The following is an 18,549-nucleotide window of genomic DNA, read 5'->3' as shown; positions in this document are numbered from 1 at the left end:
GTGTCAAGTAAATAAATTAAAAAAAAAAATCTTAAAAAAAAAAGAGTAGTAGGTGTAAATGTCTCATTCATTTTGTGGTAGGAAGTTGTATTGTTCTATTTCTATCCCTGGCACACAGAGTAATGTGTGTACAATGCCTGGTACACAGAAGGTATGCAATAAATGTTTGAATGGAGCAAATAAAATCACCGTGCTAAGCCTGTGTATGTTTTATCTTCTCATGCAGATTGGATTATTTCCATCAAATCTTGACAAACAGATTGATTTAATTGTTTCTCTTGTCTGGGCCTACAGATAGGTTGACCAACTGGTAGAGTTGATTGATGGGAATGGCTGTGTTTCTACCAAAATCAATGATGCTTTGTAGGAATAAAATCAGCAACCTTTTGCTGTATCATTTTACAGCGGTCCTGGTTATAGTTTCAACATGAATTTACTATTTACTTCACCTTTGAGCCTTCTGAAAGCTATCCATTCTTCCTCAGAATACATTTGTTAGTTTAGTTTACCACTAATATGACATATATCATTATCTGTTATCATCTAACTTATTGAGTCCATGGGAAACTCTTTGAGAATGGGGACTACACCATCATTGCTCTTTTTTCCCCTCAAAATCATTTGTACAATCTCTGGTTAGAAAACATGGCTTCATCACTAAATCAAAAATCCTTAGTCCAGGCCCTGGTGCAAGCTAGATGCCAAATAAATATTTGTTGAATGAATGACTACATGAGTAAACGATTATTGTCTGTGGTATATGCTGATGATGCCAGGACCAGATCTCCTCAAACCTTTCCTGTTTGATGTGCCTATCTCCCAGCTTTTCATTACTTTGCTCCTAGTAGCTCACACCTAAAATCTTTTTCCAGAGGGCTGTCTTTGGGCCACTGGAGCTACATCACCTAGATGCTCCAAGAACAAGAAGTCCTTGGTATTTTAGGCCTTGCCCTTAGTAACCAGTATCCAATGACTGAATGCAAAGTATGGAGGTTTAGCTCTCATGCCTCAATACAGTGCAAACTTGCAAGTGCAGTTTATACTCTAGAGCTCCCTGTGGGACCAGGCTAAGGCCAGGACTTTGCCTAAAATTGCATGCAACCTTCCTTGACTTCTTAGCCTCCCTTATCTTGCTTGCCTTGCTCTCTTGTAGGTTTCTCCAAAGAACACTTTCTTAGTGACTCACTTGCATGCTCACCCTTTCCTTAGGGTGTGCTTCTTGGGAATTTACTTAAGACAGTGCCTATTTATAATCAGTTAATGTCAGGGTCAGGGAATCATGTCCACACTCTCTCTGAGTGTTAAGTTCTACTGTTGTAGCTGGTAGTTCCTGATAGTTTTTGGTTTTATATTACTGCCAACTATAAGTGAAGGTGACTGTGAACTAAATTTGATATTTGATTCAGTTGTTGGGTAGGAAGTACCTTCACTACTTTAGTAAATAATTGTTATTGAATTTAGTAAATATCTTATTGAGTTACAGTTCTTTCTAGCATCAAGTCAGAATGCATTTTTCTTAACTTTCTACTCTTTGTGTTTGTATACATCGCTGTTCTCTCTCCTTAAGCAAGGATAACAGAATTGATTGTATAATCAATTTTCATATGATTGAGTACAGCTTTCCTTAGTCTTCCTGTTGAATATAAATACCCATTTCCACATACTGAGTAAACCATTTATTTTATTTTTGTAGTGATTTGATAAGAACACAAACTCCTTTATCTGTAAAATGGGACTGGAAATAATGTGTTTTAGAACTTAAAAGCACTTTAGTCAACACCTTCATTTTATAAGTGAGAACATTTGAAGCCCAAAGAGGTTAAGTAATTTGTTCAGTATCACCCAGCTTGCTTAGTGGCATAGCAGGACTAACGCCTAACTCCCTGACTGCTGTGTTCTCCACTGCTCTATGAAATGCTTATTTCTTATTCACAGAATTGATATGAGAATTAGGGGCCACATCTGTGAAAAATAGATTTAGCCTTTAGGAAGAAAGATGCTGGATAGCTTTATGAAATCTTGATGTCAACTAATCTCATTTTAACCTTTCCTGTACAATTGTTAGTTTTGTTCAGTTTGTGTTATTTGCCTCAGGCTTCTTTTTGGCCAAGGACTAGATAATATACAGGGCTTGATTTAAAAATCAATATTAAGTATCCAAATTGTATTAGAAATATGAAATACTTCAGCTGGTTTTGAAGCTGGGAGCAGCTGTAGCCAGACTTCCAGAATGGCAGTCATTTATGTATGGAAAAAGTTTGCTATTCCTACTTTGCATATTGGGAATTAGGACATTTGGTTCCAAAGAAAAGAAGGAAGAATAAATTATATTTTGTTCAGTCTAGTAATACTTACAAAACTGATGCAATGTGCCTTTAACAAACCATGGATTTTCTCTCCTGTGCAGCCACCATATCCTGCCTACTTAGAGCATAGTTAGGGAACCATTATACTAATCCACCATACCTTCATATCTCTAGCAAGCACATGTAAATGATAACTTGAATATTTATTTTGATACAAGGTGTATAAATCTTCTCTATGTCATCTTGTAAAGCGAGGAAATTGTGACTTGCTCCACTTGGTTACTTTAATTGTTCAAGTTTGGTTCTTTCTGCCACAGCATGCTTTGATATATGAATAGGAATACTGTTTAATTTTTGTAGTATTCACAGTGATTTTTGTAGATTCATAATATGCAGGGAAGATAAAATTTGAATACCAAAAGGCTAAAGTAACTTTTATATATATTTTTAATTAGGTACGATTATATGCAAGACCCGATGCTATCAGAAGAGGATCTGGGGACTATGCTCTCCATATAACAAAGAGATTAATAGAATTTTATGAAGACTACTTTAAAGTGCCCTACTCCTTGCCAAAACTAGGTAAGTATTTTCTTGATTATTTTACTGGAAGGGATCCTTGAAGGTAGAAATTTGTCTTCATGCATTTATTTGACACATGAAAATTCCAAGAATTATATTTTTAGAGAAGATGAACATGAAAAATAATTTCTTCTGAAGAGATAAAATAAAGCTTCAGCTTCTTAAATCTTGCCAAGAATTCCTTGTAGGAATTAAGAAAGGCATTATGTAAGTTTAGGTTTCCAAAAGATAACTCAGGTAGCTATAATTCATTGAGTTTGTGCTCTGGAGGGGTGCTTGCTAACATCTCATTTAATCCTCAAGTACTAGATGGATAGGTACTGTTAGAACATTTTCCACTCAAGGGACTTGATATCCAGGGAATCTTTCCTTCATTCAGATAGCCAGTAAGTGGTGGAACTGGGATTTCAAGCAAAGTCTTGATGCCTCCCAGAACTCTTTCATGTTTTACACTGAGAAGACACTCATTATTTTCTCTTTCCTAATTCTCAGATCTTGGACCACAATATATTAGTTATCCCTCACATTTATTTTTGTGTGGTCATGTTTCAGTACAGTTGTAGCAAGTAGAATAAAAACAAAAGAGAAGGGAAATTGTACAATGGAGATTATGTTCATCATGAATACTTTGACTTTTCTTCCTTTTACAAAGACAGTATGTTCAATAGTTGTTTGTTGAATGAATAAATGAATTTTATTATCCTAATCTGAGTGAAGCTCCTGCTTTTGCAAGGGAGTGAACAATGAATTTCCAGGAAGTTAGAAAGGGTACATGTACCCATTAGAAAACACTGAAGTTATTTTTCCTTTTCAGAAAACCCGTTTTGAAATAGTACATCACAGCAGTCTTTTGTTCCTTCCCCCCTCCCCAATATTTTTCCTTCCCAAGAACATTTTTCATCAGCACACACATAAAAGTGATCGCTCATTGGCGAGAATAAAGTGCTTACCTGATCAAAAGTGTTGGTATTTGAACAACAGGTTCCTCTCTCAGGAGAACTGGGCCTATTTTATTAAAGTAACTGCCTGCTGTGTAGCTTTATTGGTCTTACAATGAGTAGCTTAGAAAGTAAGTAGAATAGTTGATATTGTTACCAAAATGGGTGTGGCATACAATTTTAAGGAATGATATTACAGAATTCTGAGGTCTTTTTGAAATATGTGCTCTTAGAATGCATACAATTTTATTTCAAATTTCTAAACAAAATTGTATTTCACATAGGATCTATATTTAGTTTAGTTTTGTTCTGTCTTTCCTTCTTTCTCTTTCTCCCCCCTGTATCAACTTCCCTGTTAGAATCTGTTACACTGAAATCTCCCTGGTAGGCACCCAAGGCAGGAAGGACTCTCTGACCTCATTTGCATGGGAGGTGACACTGTTCTCTACTCCAGGTAAAACCAGCTGGGAACTTCCCAGCTTGACCCTAATGTAAAATTCACAAGTGCTTATGTTGCAAGTTCAGCAAGAAAAATAAAATGTGGATCTTTGTCCCCTTCAGACCAGTAATTAGTAGAGGAACTCAATTTATAACTTCAGGGGGTACGATGTAACTGTCAGCTTGCAGCAGGAAGCATTTCTGTTCCTCTCTTTCACTCACAATTGAACCATGCAGGCTTTCACCTAGTAGAAAAGAGCTTTGTTCACTGTTACTATTACTATTTAAGCTCCTTACGGTGTATATAATTGAATGATTTGACTTACCCCAGCACACTTCTTTGTAGTTAACTAGGGGAATTACCACAGCCCATGGCACTTTATAAAATCCCTTTTTTAAGTTCTACTTATTTTATATATCTATAGATATTTAGTTCTACATATTAATGGACTTATGAGTATGTTTTCTAAATACTCCCTACATAAAATTCCTAAACACAGAAGCATTTTGACAAATCCTTAGTTTCTGTTGTATGTAATGATTAAATAAGTTTAGTGGAAACCAATCAGTCTTTCTTAATGGTGCTTGTATGTGTATCCTAGATGTCAGCTGCATCTGCCTTGAAGCCTTCAAATCTACCTACAGTGGTTTCCAAGACCTAGTCTATCCTCTCTTCCTCCCCCCTTCTATCTTTGCTTCCACTCCTCCTTTCTTCTTTCCCTTCCTCTTTCTTCCTTCCCTCATTTATTAAATATGCACTATTGAGTGTCCCCACCATGGGCACTTTTCTGTGTGATGGGATTACAACAATGAATAAAAAAGTCAAAAATTCCTTTCTTTCTGGGGCTTCATTTGGAAGCCAACTTTTGAGCAAAGAACCCAAGGCAGTGTGAAGGAGCAAGCCAAATGGCGATCGTGGGACAAGGATATAGGTATATAGGCAAAGGTAACAAAGTACCCAGACTTAGAGATGGAAACTTGGTATATTTGAGGAACACAAGGAGGCAACTAGGCAAGTATGACTAGAACAGGGTGAGTAAATGGGTGAGAAAGGAGATGAGGTCTAAGAAGGAGTAAAGGGGTGGGTAATCTATCATGTAGAGTCATCAGGCCATGGTAAGGGCTCTGGCTTTTTTTTTTTTTTCTTTCTTTTTTCTTTTCCTCTTCCTTTTCCCTTTTTTTTTTCTTTTTTTTCCCTGGGTGAGATGGAAAGCTATTGGTCACTTTTGAGCTCAGCCTTTACAAGACTAGCTCCCAGTGTCAGTAGTGCTGAGGTTGAGAGACCCTGATGAAGGGGAAAGGCCAGACCATGAAAAACATTTAAGAGGCTCCAACAAAATTCAGGCAAAATATGATGGTTGATTAGATTAAGATGTTAACAGTGAGGTGGTTGGAAATGGTCCAATTCTTGATATGTATCTCAGAGACAAAAATATTTGCCGATGATCAGAATGAGGGATGAGAGACAGGTACCAAGGATAGCTCCAAGTCTTTGTATTTGGCTTGAGAATGAGAAAGATGGAATTGCCTTTTACTGAGACAGAATGATTGTGGAAGGAGATGATTTTTGATACTGATGTGTCTGTTAAACATTTAAGTAGCACCTTGATGTGCGAAAGGAATTTAAATAGGTAGTTGAATTTATAGATACGAGGTTTGGGTGAATAATCTGGCTAGAGATATCCATTTGACAGTGTATGATGATATAGAAAGCTATGTGGTTGGATGGACTTGCCAGGGCTGTGAGAGCAAATAGAAAAGAGAATAGAAACAAGGAGGGACTGATCCAATATTCAGAGGTTAAGGACGTTAAGAGCCAGTAAAGGCTATGGAGAAGGAGCAACTGGTTGATGCACTAAGAAAACAGGTATCCACAGTACTTCTGGGCATCGAGTGAAGAATTTCAAAAATAAGCAGATGGTAAATTGTGGGAAGTCAAGTTGGATGGAGACTGAGAATTGACTATTTATTGAACCTAGCCAGGTGAACCTCATTAGGGACCTTGACAAGAGCAGTTTCAGGTCAAAGTCCTAATGAATGTATTCAGGAATAAATGGGGGTGAGACTGGGAGGAGATACAGTGACTAGAGTCAGTGAGTTTAGTTGATAGATTGGCACTTCTGAAAATTCCCCATGGAGAATATTCCTCTGGGAATAGAGGAGAAAGAGAGAAATATTTGTATTCATTCTATCTAATACTGCTCACCTCTGGATAAGAGGTGTTTCTGTGAACTGGTAGCTTTCAGATCTGTTCCTGTCCAAAACCATGTCAAGGGAGACATGGATCTTGCATTTCTTTGATTTACTTTAGAAAACCAAAAACCAAACAAGTAAGAAAACTCTCTCCCGTTAACCTGCTACTACTGATGTGTGGGAGGTGATGTGTGCATGTGTGAATGCTGGGGTGTTATGTTGCAAAACCCAAAATGAAACCACACAAACTCATAAAATGTAATGTTGGGTCTTTCACTTTGCTGTTTTGTCATAAATTCTGCAACAGCTTCTCTGTCGCTAAGTTCTTTTTCATTTCTAATGCTGAATTGTTTAACTTCCTCTACTGTGGCATCATCTCATGCTGGCTCATCTCTAAGGATTTGAGTTTCCGCTCGAAGTGGTTTATCAGAATGGTTCCTAAGAGGAATTCTCATACTTGCTGTTAGGACAGTAATTTATTCTCCTTTTTGCAAAAAGACATCCCTTTAATATTTTAAGCCCAAATAGGCAGCCAGTGTACACTGTATGATAATTCGTTTTTAAAGTCCCTGAATTAGGTAATTAAAACTTATTTGTATGGGGTTTGTAGAGATTTCCTCTTTATTGGTGTTAGGTTATAATGAAAGGTATAGACTCTAGAGGAGACAATACAGGAAGACATTCTATAACTGTGTGCCCTATTTTCCCAAGAATTTTCAGAGGTATGGAAGTTTACTTTAAAACAAGGTTATTGTAGATGTATAAAGAATTAAGTTATCTTTCTTCTTATCTCAAAAACATTGACCAGAGCTACAAAAGTGAATGGGTTTGTATTTACAAAATATGGGCTACTCTTAATGACTTTGTTCGTTCTAACCCATTTACTCTTTTTTTCACAACCTTTTGAGGTAGTACCTGTTACTTTCTCATTTTACATGTGAGGAAATTTGGGGACTGAGTGACTACATAATGTACTCAGTTCAGATAGTAGGAATTAGTGGATTTATAATTCAAGCCCATGCTGTCTAGCTCCAGAGCCTTGAGATTCTGCTGAAACAGACCCCAGAAATGTTGAGAATTCTGAGGATTAAATATGGACTACTTTAATAATCTAGATAATCTGATTGCTGGAGGAATAATGTAATAGCTATTTTTGTTAATTTCATTTGATGTTAAAAGTAATATATGGTCCTTGTAGAAAATGTGAGGACACATTAAAATTAAAGAAGCACATGTTTTATAACTCACAATGTCATCAACTAGTAGAAGATATATTTGAATATTCTATTTCATTTTTTTTTTTTTTTTTTTTTAAAGATTTTTTTATCTATTTATTTGACAGAGAGAAATCACAAGTAGGTAGAGAGGCAGGCAGAGAGAGAGAGGAGGAAGCAGGCTCCCTGCCGAGCAGAGAGCCCGATGCGGGACTCGATCCCAGGACCCTGAGATCATGACCTGAGCCGAAGGCAGCGGCTTAACCACTGAGCCACCCAGGCGCCCTCTATTTCATTTTTTAATTTCAATTCCAGTATAGGTAACATACAATGTTATATTAGTTTTTAGTGTACAATATAGTGATTCAACACTCTCATACATCCCCCAGTGGTCATCCTGACAGATGCACTCCTTAATTCCCATTTTTTTTTTTTTTTAAAGAATTTATTTATTTATTCGACAGAGATCACAAGCAGGCAGAGAGGCAGGCAGAGAGAGGGGAAAGCAGGCTCCCTGCTGAGCAGAGAGCCCTGTTCAGGGCTGGATTCTAGGACCCTGAGATCATGACCTGAGCCTAAGGCAGTGGCTTTAACCCACTGAGCCACCCAGGCACCCCTAATTCCCATCTTTTATTTTATCCATCCCCCACTCTGCATTTGAATATTTTAAATGTTTTCCTCATCATAGCTGCTTTATAAGTTAATTAGGTGGCAGGTAAAGTGACTCAGATTTGTGTTAGAGTATTTTATTATTCATCCTATTTATATTTCAATTAACTATGGCAGATAGTTTTTAGTTTCCTTTTGCTCCCATTTTGTAATTTGTAAATCAATAAGTTTTGTAAAGGAGTTTGCTTGATTGCTTCTTTTCACTGTACTGTGCTTTTTTGAAGAATTCATTATCTACTTGGCACAGTGCTGTGATTTTAGAAAGAGCCACAGGTATTTTGTAACAAGAATTTCTAGCCTCAAGGGGATTGTGGTTTTGTTGAGGAGAAAATACAGTATTTACTAAAATTAATGGATTAGAGTCTCACACAATAAGGAATACAATCAAACACTGAAATTTTGTAGAGCAAAAATATAGTACCATGTTAAGTTAAGAAATGTGGGATCGTTGCACAATGCTATAGGCATGAAATGCACATAAAAAGAAGCTTTATCTTTGAGTCCTGAAAAAAGAAATACATTTAATTGGAGGGGGAGAAGTCTTTTGAGATTTGTGCACTAGGGAAAGCCCATGGATACATTGGGCTTTATGTATCATGTTGATAGTCTATTTTTTAATAATAGAATAAGTTATGGGATAACTTGTGGGATAAAAGGCCTTATTGAAGTTCACGAATAGGAGAGCCTCGCTTGAATGATTGCATTTTAAGCTGTCATGGATACATTCATTTTTTTATTGTAGTGGTGGTGATGACGGTGATGATGATGATGACAGTGGGTTGTCTGCAAGTAGTAAAGCTTTGGAGATATTTCCTTCATAAAATATTAGTAGTGGCTGCTAAGTATTTCCCTCTCTGTGGTTATGTATTTTTTTCTTTATTTTTTATTATTTTAAAAATTTTATTTATTTGTGTGTGTGAGAGAGAGAGAGAGAGATTGAGCCTGGCGCGGGTGGGAAGAGCAAAGGGAGAAAGACAAGCAGACTCAGCACTAAGTGCGGAGCCCAAAGTGGGGCTCGATTCCCCCCACCTTGAGATCATGACCTCAGCCAAAATCAAGAGCTGGACGCTTAAGGTGGCTCAGTGGGTTAAGCATCTGCCTTTGGCTCAGGTCATGATCCCAGGGTCCTGCCAACCAACCCTGCATCAGGCTCCCTGCTCTGCAGAGTCTGCTTCTCCCTCTTCCACTCTCCCTGCTTGTGTTCCCTGTGTCTCTTTCTCTCTGTCAAAGAAATAAATAAAATCTCTAAAAACAAAACAAAACAAAAAACAACAGGAGTTGGACGCTTAACCAATTGAGCCACCCATGTGCCCTGTATCTATTTTCTGTAAGTAGTGGATATATTTGTTGTTTCTAATTTGAAATGATAATTATATAATCCTATTTCCATCTTAGTATTACATCTTATACCTCAGTTATTATTTGAGACTTCATTTTTTAAAAAAAGTTGGACTTTTTTTTTTAACCTTGCTTTTGTTTAGGTAAACATGGAGTACTATGTATGTATTTATTGACTCAAGTAATACTGCTTTTAAAAATAAAATCTCTAGAGTTTCTTTATATAGTCTGGTCTAATTATGTATAACATAATTTTACTCTCAAGATGCTTTTTTCAACCAGAATTCCTAAAAATATTTGGAGTTATACTGCATCTGTTTAATTCTATGGTTTTTTAGTGGAAACTAATGTAAGGCTCTCCCTGTGGATTAACATTCTAGTGCATTGTTAAGGGAGCAGCTGAGGAAGTACTTTGTCTTCTGGGTTACTAGGTAGTGTAGAGAAATGAGTTTCCTTAAGTGACTATTCTCTCTCCCCTCTTTGGAAGCAAATAAATACAGTCTCTCCCTATTTTATAAAGGTAATTCATTTTTAAAAAACCCTCATATGGTGATTTTCTCATAAACCAAAAGAGCAGCTATTGTTTCTCTCAAAGGATAATATTTTTTATATATTCCTAACCCCCACTCTAACCATCATTCGTAGTAAAACAACACCAAATCCTATTAAAATGGACACAGTTACTTCAATATATTACAGTTATTTTAACACAATTTAACAAGGCATTTCCCCTTCATTAATTATTCCATAATATGACCACTTAACTGTTCTTGTTAAGCTATTTTGCAGCTATTACATACTATACACTTCCAAGACTATACTAACAAACAAAAACATATATATGATACTCAGTGTTTATGATATTTAATCACTAATGCCAAAAAAAAAGAAAGGGAAACAAGCAGAACAGTAAAGAAGAAAGAAATCAATGAAACAATGCATGTTGTGGGAATGATGCATGAGATTATTACTGCTGTAAACTAGCAAACCACGAGTGAGTGGAGAATTTAACGCAACAAAACCGACCATAGAACTGAAATTAACTAATTAATTCAGGAAGCACTTATTGAATAGTTAATATGAACATGGTACTCAGGAATTATAATAAATTGCCTCTTCCACTAGGAGATTAAGATCTAGTTGAAGAGATGTTTTGTATGTTTTGTCAGTTACCCAGTATTGTTCCATGTTCAGCTTGCATACTACCTTCCTTTTTTAAGAATTTCAAACTTTCACAGCTTTGAATTTACTCCTAGGTATATTTTCACTGATTTTAATCAGGGTTTGTGAAAGATCGCTTATCCCGAAAATAAATGCAATTTTAGAAAGTGCTTAATTTAGTCAGAACATATTTATAAAGAGACCTCCAAGGCATTGTTGCACATTTTCCAACAGAGGTAGCTGGCCCTTACAACCTGGCCATTAAGTTAGGAAAGAACTCCTTCCAGTTTTTTTATATGTCATCATTGCCTAGGCCTGTGCCATATATTCTGTATTCTTTCCTATTACAAGTTAAGCTATGTTGCTCCATCTTTGGAACCTCCTCCTTTTTGCACTTGATTCCATTATCTCTCACCTGCTCAAGGGTATCACTTCATCAGTTTTCCCTTCTCACTCCTGAATCTTCAGTTTTCTCTGTTGGCTCTTTCCCCACCAACATTAAAGGTACAGTGCTGTTTCTCTCAACTTAACCACACACATGCACACTCTCTCCAGCTACTACACCATTCTTTCTTTCCTTTTACAGCTGAATTGTTTGAAAGTGTTGTCTATCTGTACTGACTCCAATTTCTCTCTTTCCTTTTTCTCTTGAATGCCCTCTACATCAGCCTTTCGCCCCAACACTGTACTAAAACTATTCTCGTCAAATTCAATTATGCCGCCACATTGCTAAATCCAATGGCCAATTCTCAGTCCTCCTCTTGAGTTGTCAGCAGCCTCTGACGGTTATTCTCTCCAGTCCCTTGAAACACATTTTTCTCTTGTCTCCCTGGAAAACACATCTCCTGATTTCCCGCCCCCCCCCCACCAACTCACTGGACATTCTTTCAAAGTTTGTTTTCTTCTCTCTTCCCGAACTCTTGCGCTAATTCATATTAGAGTATCTTGGGGCTCAGGTATTGGACCTTTTCCTTTCGCTCTTTCCATTGCTGGTGACCTCATCTAGCCTCATGGCTTTAAATACCATGTATTGATACTGATGATTTCCAAATGTACAGATCCAGCCTGGTTCTCTTCTCCATTCCAAACTTCTTCATTCTCCTGACTATCTGACATCTACATTTGGATGCCTCATGAATATCTCAACTTCATATGTTCAAATTGGGGCTCCAGATCTTACACCACTATCTTCATAGCCTCTCCCATTTTAGGGAAGGGCAGCTTTGTTCCTTCAAAAGTTGTTTCAATAAAGATTGGAACTATAATCATTTTCTCTTGTTAAATGACCAAACCATCAACATATCTTTTTGGTTTCATATTCTACCTATGTCCAGAATCTGACTGCTTCTCACTATTTCCACAGTTACTACTCTCATTCTAGCTTCCATGCTTTCTTGCTTGTGTCAAGAATCCAACCAAAATGAATTGTGAAGTTCAAGTGATGAGAGAACATGAGATATTTGAATTTACTATGTTCTTATGAAGGATGTTGGACTTGTCTGATGATGTTGCTCTCCTGCTCAAACATTCCAATGGCTTCTTATTGGTAACAGAAGAGAATCCATAACTCTTCCATTGTCCTCCAAGACCCCTGAGGATCTGGCCACATGCTGCTACTCTAACCTATCCTCTACTTCTCTCCTACTCATTCTCTGTGTTTCAGTGGCAGTCCCTTCCTTGCTCTTTCTCTACCATACCAAGCATGCACCAGTTTTGGGCCTTTACACTTGTTTCTCTTGAAGCCTAGAACACTTTTCCTTCAGATATGCATAGCTGAAATACCACCTTTTACAGTAGGGCTTCTTTGACCCTTCTATTTAAAAATGCAAGCTTATTGATTATTTCTTATCTCATTTCTCTGATTCACTTTTCTTCATAGCACTTTTTATTGTCTCCCTTAGCATAGATTTATCTTTTGTTATCTGCTTCCAAGTACCTGCGATCCCTACCCCAAATGTAAGCTCCGTGAGAGCAGACATTTTTGTCTGTTCACTGCTCTATTCTTTTTCCTAGAACAATGCCTGACCCAAGGTAGACACTTAATAAATTCTAGTTGACTGAATGAGCAATTGCCAATTTCTTCCTTTTTAAACCATCTTCACCACATTGGAGAGAAGGCCAAGCTTTGGCTGCTTTGTGAATCAAATAAAATATGCTTTTTTTTTTTCAGTAACATAAACAAAAAAAATATGGTAATATATCTTACAACCTTCTAAGGAAATTATTATTTTTTCTTTCTTTCTTTCTTTTTTTTTTTTTCTTTTGTAAATCTAAGTGGAAGGAGTGAAAGATGAGTTAGCTATAGCTATAGTTACTTTTTCATTAAGGATTCATGTAAAGAAAGTTTTTGGTGGAAAATGGGTGAGTTGATATCTAGAAGAAGTATTAAACTTTTGGTTTGTTATCATGGCACTCCTAGAGGGAAGGAGGCTATTAGGAAGCTATACTTTGCGGGCACCTGGGTGGCTCAGTGGGTTAAGCCGCTGCCTTCGGCTCAGGTCATGATCTCAGGATCCTGGGATCGAGTCCCGCATCGGGATCTCTGCTCAGCAGGGAGCCTGCTTCCCTCTCTCTCTCTCTCTGCCTGCCTATCTGTCTACTGTGAACTCTGTCAAATAAATAAATAAAAAAAAAAATCTTAAAAAAGAAAGAAAGAAAGAAAGAAAGGCCTCTTAAAAAAAAAAAAAAAAAAAAAAAAACTTCTTAAAAAAAAAAAAAAAAAAAGCTATACTTTGCACCTGGAGTGATTTTGCAATCTAAAAATGAAATGACTATCTAATTGTCTATCAGTTCTTTTCCCTCTTACTGTTCACTGAGATGAAAACAACATTTATTCATGAATTTGACAACATTGTTTACTGTCTACTATGTATTGGGCACTGTTCTATTAGGTACTGGAGAAATCAGCAGTTAACAAGAGACAACAATCCTTTCCTCACTGGGCTTTAAAGGAGAGAGGCAAACAACACAAAAATATATAGTATTAAAAAGTGATAACTGCTATGGAGAAAATAAGGCAGAGAAGAAAGTGTCAGAAATATTAGTGGGCTGCTTTAAATAGGGTGAATGGTCAGGGAATGCCTTGCTGAAATGGTGACACTTGATTCAAAATCTGAAAGAGTGAGGGTGCCCTGAAGAGGAGGGTGTCTGACTTTTTGAAGAAACAGCAAGGAGACCCGTGTGCCTGGAGTGAAGCAGGTGAGACTGTGGTTGACAGGAGATGAAGTCTGCGAAAAAGTGGAGCCAGGTTGTGAAGAAACTTATTGGTTAGCCATTGAAAGGTATGCACTTTTATTTTGATTGGAGGCATTTCTTTAGTCTGCTCAGGCTGCCGTAACAAAATACCGTAGAGTGGGTGGTTTAAACATACCAAATTTATTTTCTCACCATTCTGGAGGCTGGAAATCTGAGATCAGGGTACCTGTATAGGCCAGTTCTGGTGAGAACTCTCTTCCTTGCTTGCAGATAGCCATCATTTTGTGTGCTTTCACACAGCAGGAGAGAGAACAAACTCTCTGGTGTTCCTTCTTGTAAGGGCATTATTTCATCATGAAGACCCCTGCTCTCATGACCTCATCTACATGTAATTATCTCCCTTCTGAAGGCCCAGTCTCCAAATACCATCAGGTGGGGAGTTAAGGCTTCAACATATGAATTTAGATGGGATACAGTTCAGTCCATAACAGGCATGATCTGGCATGGCTTACATTTTTTTTTTAATTTTAAAATTTTTTATTTATTTTTGAGAGACAGCAAGCATGAGTGGGAGGGGCAAAGGGAACGTCTCAAGCAGACTTCACGCTGAACATGGAACCTGACAGAGGGCTTCATCTCACAACCCTGAGATCACCACCTGAGCCAAAACCCAAGAGTCAGATGCTTAATTGACTGACTATACCACCCAGGTGTCCCTGACCTGGCTTCCATTTTTAAGGGATCACATTGGCTGCCTCAGGTACAACAGATTGTTGGTGGAAGGGTGGGGGAGAGGGGAGAGGCAAGGCCTTGGGCAAGGCCAAAGCAGAGATAAGCTACTGCATTAATCTGAGAAATAATGTTCCAATGGACCAGGGTGGTGACAGTGGAGATGGTGAGAAGTGAGCAGATTTTGGTATATTTTTTGAAAGGAGATTCAACAGGATTTACTACATTACAATAGGATTTCAAATGAAGGTTTGATGTCAGTTCCTCTCAGCTAGAGTTTAGAAGATTATGACAAGCTTGAAAAACTATGAGCTTTCATTTTTTCCCCTGTGGCTTACTTTCCTATGTAGCTATAGTGAAAGGGAGCAATCTTTCTATGCCCCTTTCTCTCTTTCTTGGTTATTTGAAATTAACATAGCAAGATAAATAATTTGTATTTTCTAGACAGAGCAGCTATACTTAGAACAAAATAATGTCTGTAATAATCCTTTTCTGGGAGTGAGTTACTTCTTTCATTGGCTTCACTGGTCAGTCTGGAGTTAATTATAGCCAAATAGCAATCCAAAGCCCTAGAGAAAGGGAGGAACATTTCATTAAAGTCTAGGCTTAGGATTACTGCTGACAGAAGCATTGACAATCAGGCGGTTTTAAAAGAAAGGTGACCATTCCCATAAACTTTAGAGCTAAAATAGCTTATATTGAGATCAGAAGGTTTTTCAGAATAGCTTCATTTCAGGAAGCTGAAACTGAGGGATAGTTATGTAAATTAAGGTTAAAGCATCTAAAAATCAATTAAGGCAAGATGCTCAATAAGATGGAAATAGTCAAAATACATTTTTTCCTTTCCTTTGTTCCATTGTATTTGTGATGATGTTCTTTATCCAATTCAGAACTTTTCAAATGATTCCATTGTAAACATATGCAGTGATTACTTCCTAATTGATGATCATTTCGAAGGGTTAGGAACTTTAAGTGGTAATCCTGATCAGGGCATATTTACCTTTGGCATTAAGGTCCTTTGATCTTATCAGATAATGGAGGGTAATAAAACTCCTTGGTGTAAACCAAGGAATACCCACTTAGAATTTCATAGGGTGGAAAGTAGATGGACTGTTGTAAGATGAGGAGGGTGTATTTTTTTTTACTCTGTTGTCTAATGGAGGAAGAAGTGTCCTCATCAAATCCATCAGACCATATAAAATTCAACGTGGATGGATATTGACAGATCTTTACAAGAAAAGAGAACCTTAGGAAAAAACTCTAGCTAATATAACATGATGTTAATATTTTGAGTTTGAATTATTATTGGAAAATAAGCTATTTTTTTTTCAATTTTAAAAATTGTGTCTCTATTCACTATGACATTGGGGGATCCAGGACTCAAACGAAAACTTGTGGAGATGTCAGATGGAAAATGTGCTACTGGTCCACCTTTTAGTGTTCAGATCTTTCATTACTGTCTGTGAGAATTTTGATGCTGCTGCTTATGGACTTTGAAATGTAAAACAGACTGAAGTGTAAAACAAACCTTAGCCTGTCAGGGAGGTTGCAATACACAAACAGAGCGAATCCAATATGGTAGTTGTAAATGAAGCCTTTAGGGCATTTCTGAAGCTTTTTAAAGGGTAATTTTAAAAGAGAGGGTGAGTCCCATATGCCATTTTTCAGTTGGAGGAATTTTAATGCTTTGTAACTTAGATTTATTCTTTATTGGCTTTATTATTTTTTTTCTTTATGCATTCTGTCTTTGTATGGGAAATAACTCATGAATGACTTGAGTGTGTCTTCAACACTATAGAATAAGATGCTTTTAAGCTTTTAGCTTGTTTAGCATTTCTTTTTATTTTACAGACTGAAAAATATTCACTAAGTTGTAAAATAATTGTTAGGTTGATAATATTTAGGACCATTTAGCTTCTTAAGTATATTGAGATATAGCCTGTCAATTTTTATTAATATTAGTAAAGTCAGCTGGTACACAGTATGAAACTTGAGAAGCGAAATTTCTCTAGTGTACAAAACCAGCATTTCATGTCTGTATCAGAAATCTGTTACACCCATCACTATGAGCTGAATTGTATCTCTTTCAAATTCATATGTTGAAGCTTTAACCCTTTATGTGAACATCCTTGGAGAACAGAGGTAATTAAGAGGTAATTTGGAGGTCATAAGAATGGTCCTAATCTGATAGGATTAGGACTTTATAATAAAGAGAAAAGAGAGATCTCTCTTTGCTCTGTTTTTTTCATGTGAGATCATGACAGCTATCCTCAATCTAGAAAGAACGCTCCCACCAGAACCTGACCAGGCTGGCAACATGACTTTATATTTCTAGCTTCCAGAGCTATGATAAAACTAATTTCTGTTGTTTAAGCCACCCAGTCTTTGATATTTTGTTATGGCAGCCCAAGCTGAGTAATAATCCTATAGGTAATTTTCAATACTGTTTGCTTATGTTTGTGTTAGGGTGCCAATGAAAACATGGGTCAAATAAAGATCCTAGCACCCACTTGAATTATTCAGGTCTTCCGATAACACTTCTATTTTGCTGAATTAGTTTGATCATTTAAGAAGAAATTATTGATTAACCTTCTTAAATATCTGTTACTTTGCCTCACCCTGCCCTCTCATCTGTACTGAGAAAAGAGCTGTGATTAGAAAGAATTTTAATCATTTAAAGAAGTCTCCATAATCAATATCATAGTGTTCAGCAAACTTTCTTTGTAAAGGGTCAGAAAGAAAACATTTTGAGCTTTGTGAATCATACCATCTCAGAAGCAACTTTTAAACTCTGCCATAATAGCAAAGTGCCATAGACAACATATAAATGAATGAATGTGGCTATGTTCCAATAAAATTTCATTTATAGAAACAGACGGTTGGCCAGATTTGGCCCATAGGCTATAGTCTGCTGAGTCCTGCACTACTAGATAACCTCTTCAGTTCAACAATACAAAAATTACAAATCTCTCAAACCAAGAGACCCTTATTAGGGATTTATTTTTCCTACATTTTTATAAATGTTTAAGAATCAAACTGAATCAGTACATTCAAAATAATTAGTATATGTTGTTCTTAAAGGCATCCATTTACTCATAAGTACATGCAGAATATACTCATTAATAGAATTTACATTAGTATTTAATTATTAATGTATTTACATACTATACCAATTTATTAATATATAAATTTAAAACTATATATATTTGTATATAATTAATTTATATACCTAATTACATATTCACATTTTATATATTACATATTCATATTCCATATTACATAGTCACATGAAGACTGTTATGCTGAATACCATATAATTTATTTCCCATTTACAAGTTAAATGAATAACATTTGGAAACTTTGACTTTTTTGGTCAGGATTAGCATGCCTGTTTTTCTCTACAACCTCTAATAATGTTCCAAATTAAGAAGCGAGATAGTATAGAGAAATGGCTGGGATTGAGGAAGGAAAAGCATGCTGAAGATTTGAGGAGAGGGAAGATGTGGGGTCATTGTCCTGGAGAAGGAGAGAACAAAAGGACAACAGAAATATAGTATGAGTGCTGCACAGCATAAGGGCTCACTTAACTCTGGGGTCATAAATTTAAAGGGAATGCCATGATCCAGGCAAGGCAGGCACAGGACAGACATAGAGCAGGGCTGTGGACACTCTGGAGAAGGGAGAATGATGGAAAGAGGGGCAAAGGAGTTGAAGATAGCAGCAAGGGACAAGACTGAATGGTAACTACCGTCATGCCTCCTATCATCTATCCTGGGTGAAATGGGA

General features: G+C 36.8%; 1 protein-coding gene across 1 annotated transcript in view; it reads left to right on the top strand.

Moving 5' to 3' along the window:
• Positions 1-18,549, top strand: part of TRHDE (thyrotropin releasing hormone degrading enzyme) — a 405,975-nt gene that overhangs the window by 105,583 nt on the left and 281,843 nt on the right. The window contains exon 3 of the mRNA XM_059402447.1: positions 2,762-2,888. Coding sequence (XP_059258430.1) covers positions 2,762-2,888 — 127 coding nt within the window. The remainder of the gene's footprint in view (positions 1-2,761; positions 2,889-18,549) is intronic.

This window comes from Mustela nigripes, chromosome 6 (genome assembly GCF_022355385.1).
Source record: "Mustela nigripes isolate SB6536 chromosome 6, MUSNIG.SB6536, whole genome shotgun sequence".
In the NCBI taxonomy this organism is placed as follows: Eukaryota; Metazoa; Chordata; class Mammalia; order Carnivora; family Mustelidae; genus Mustela; species Mustela nigripes.
This window is presented reverse-complemented; position numbering and strand designations above follow the sequence as displayed.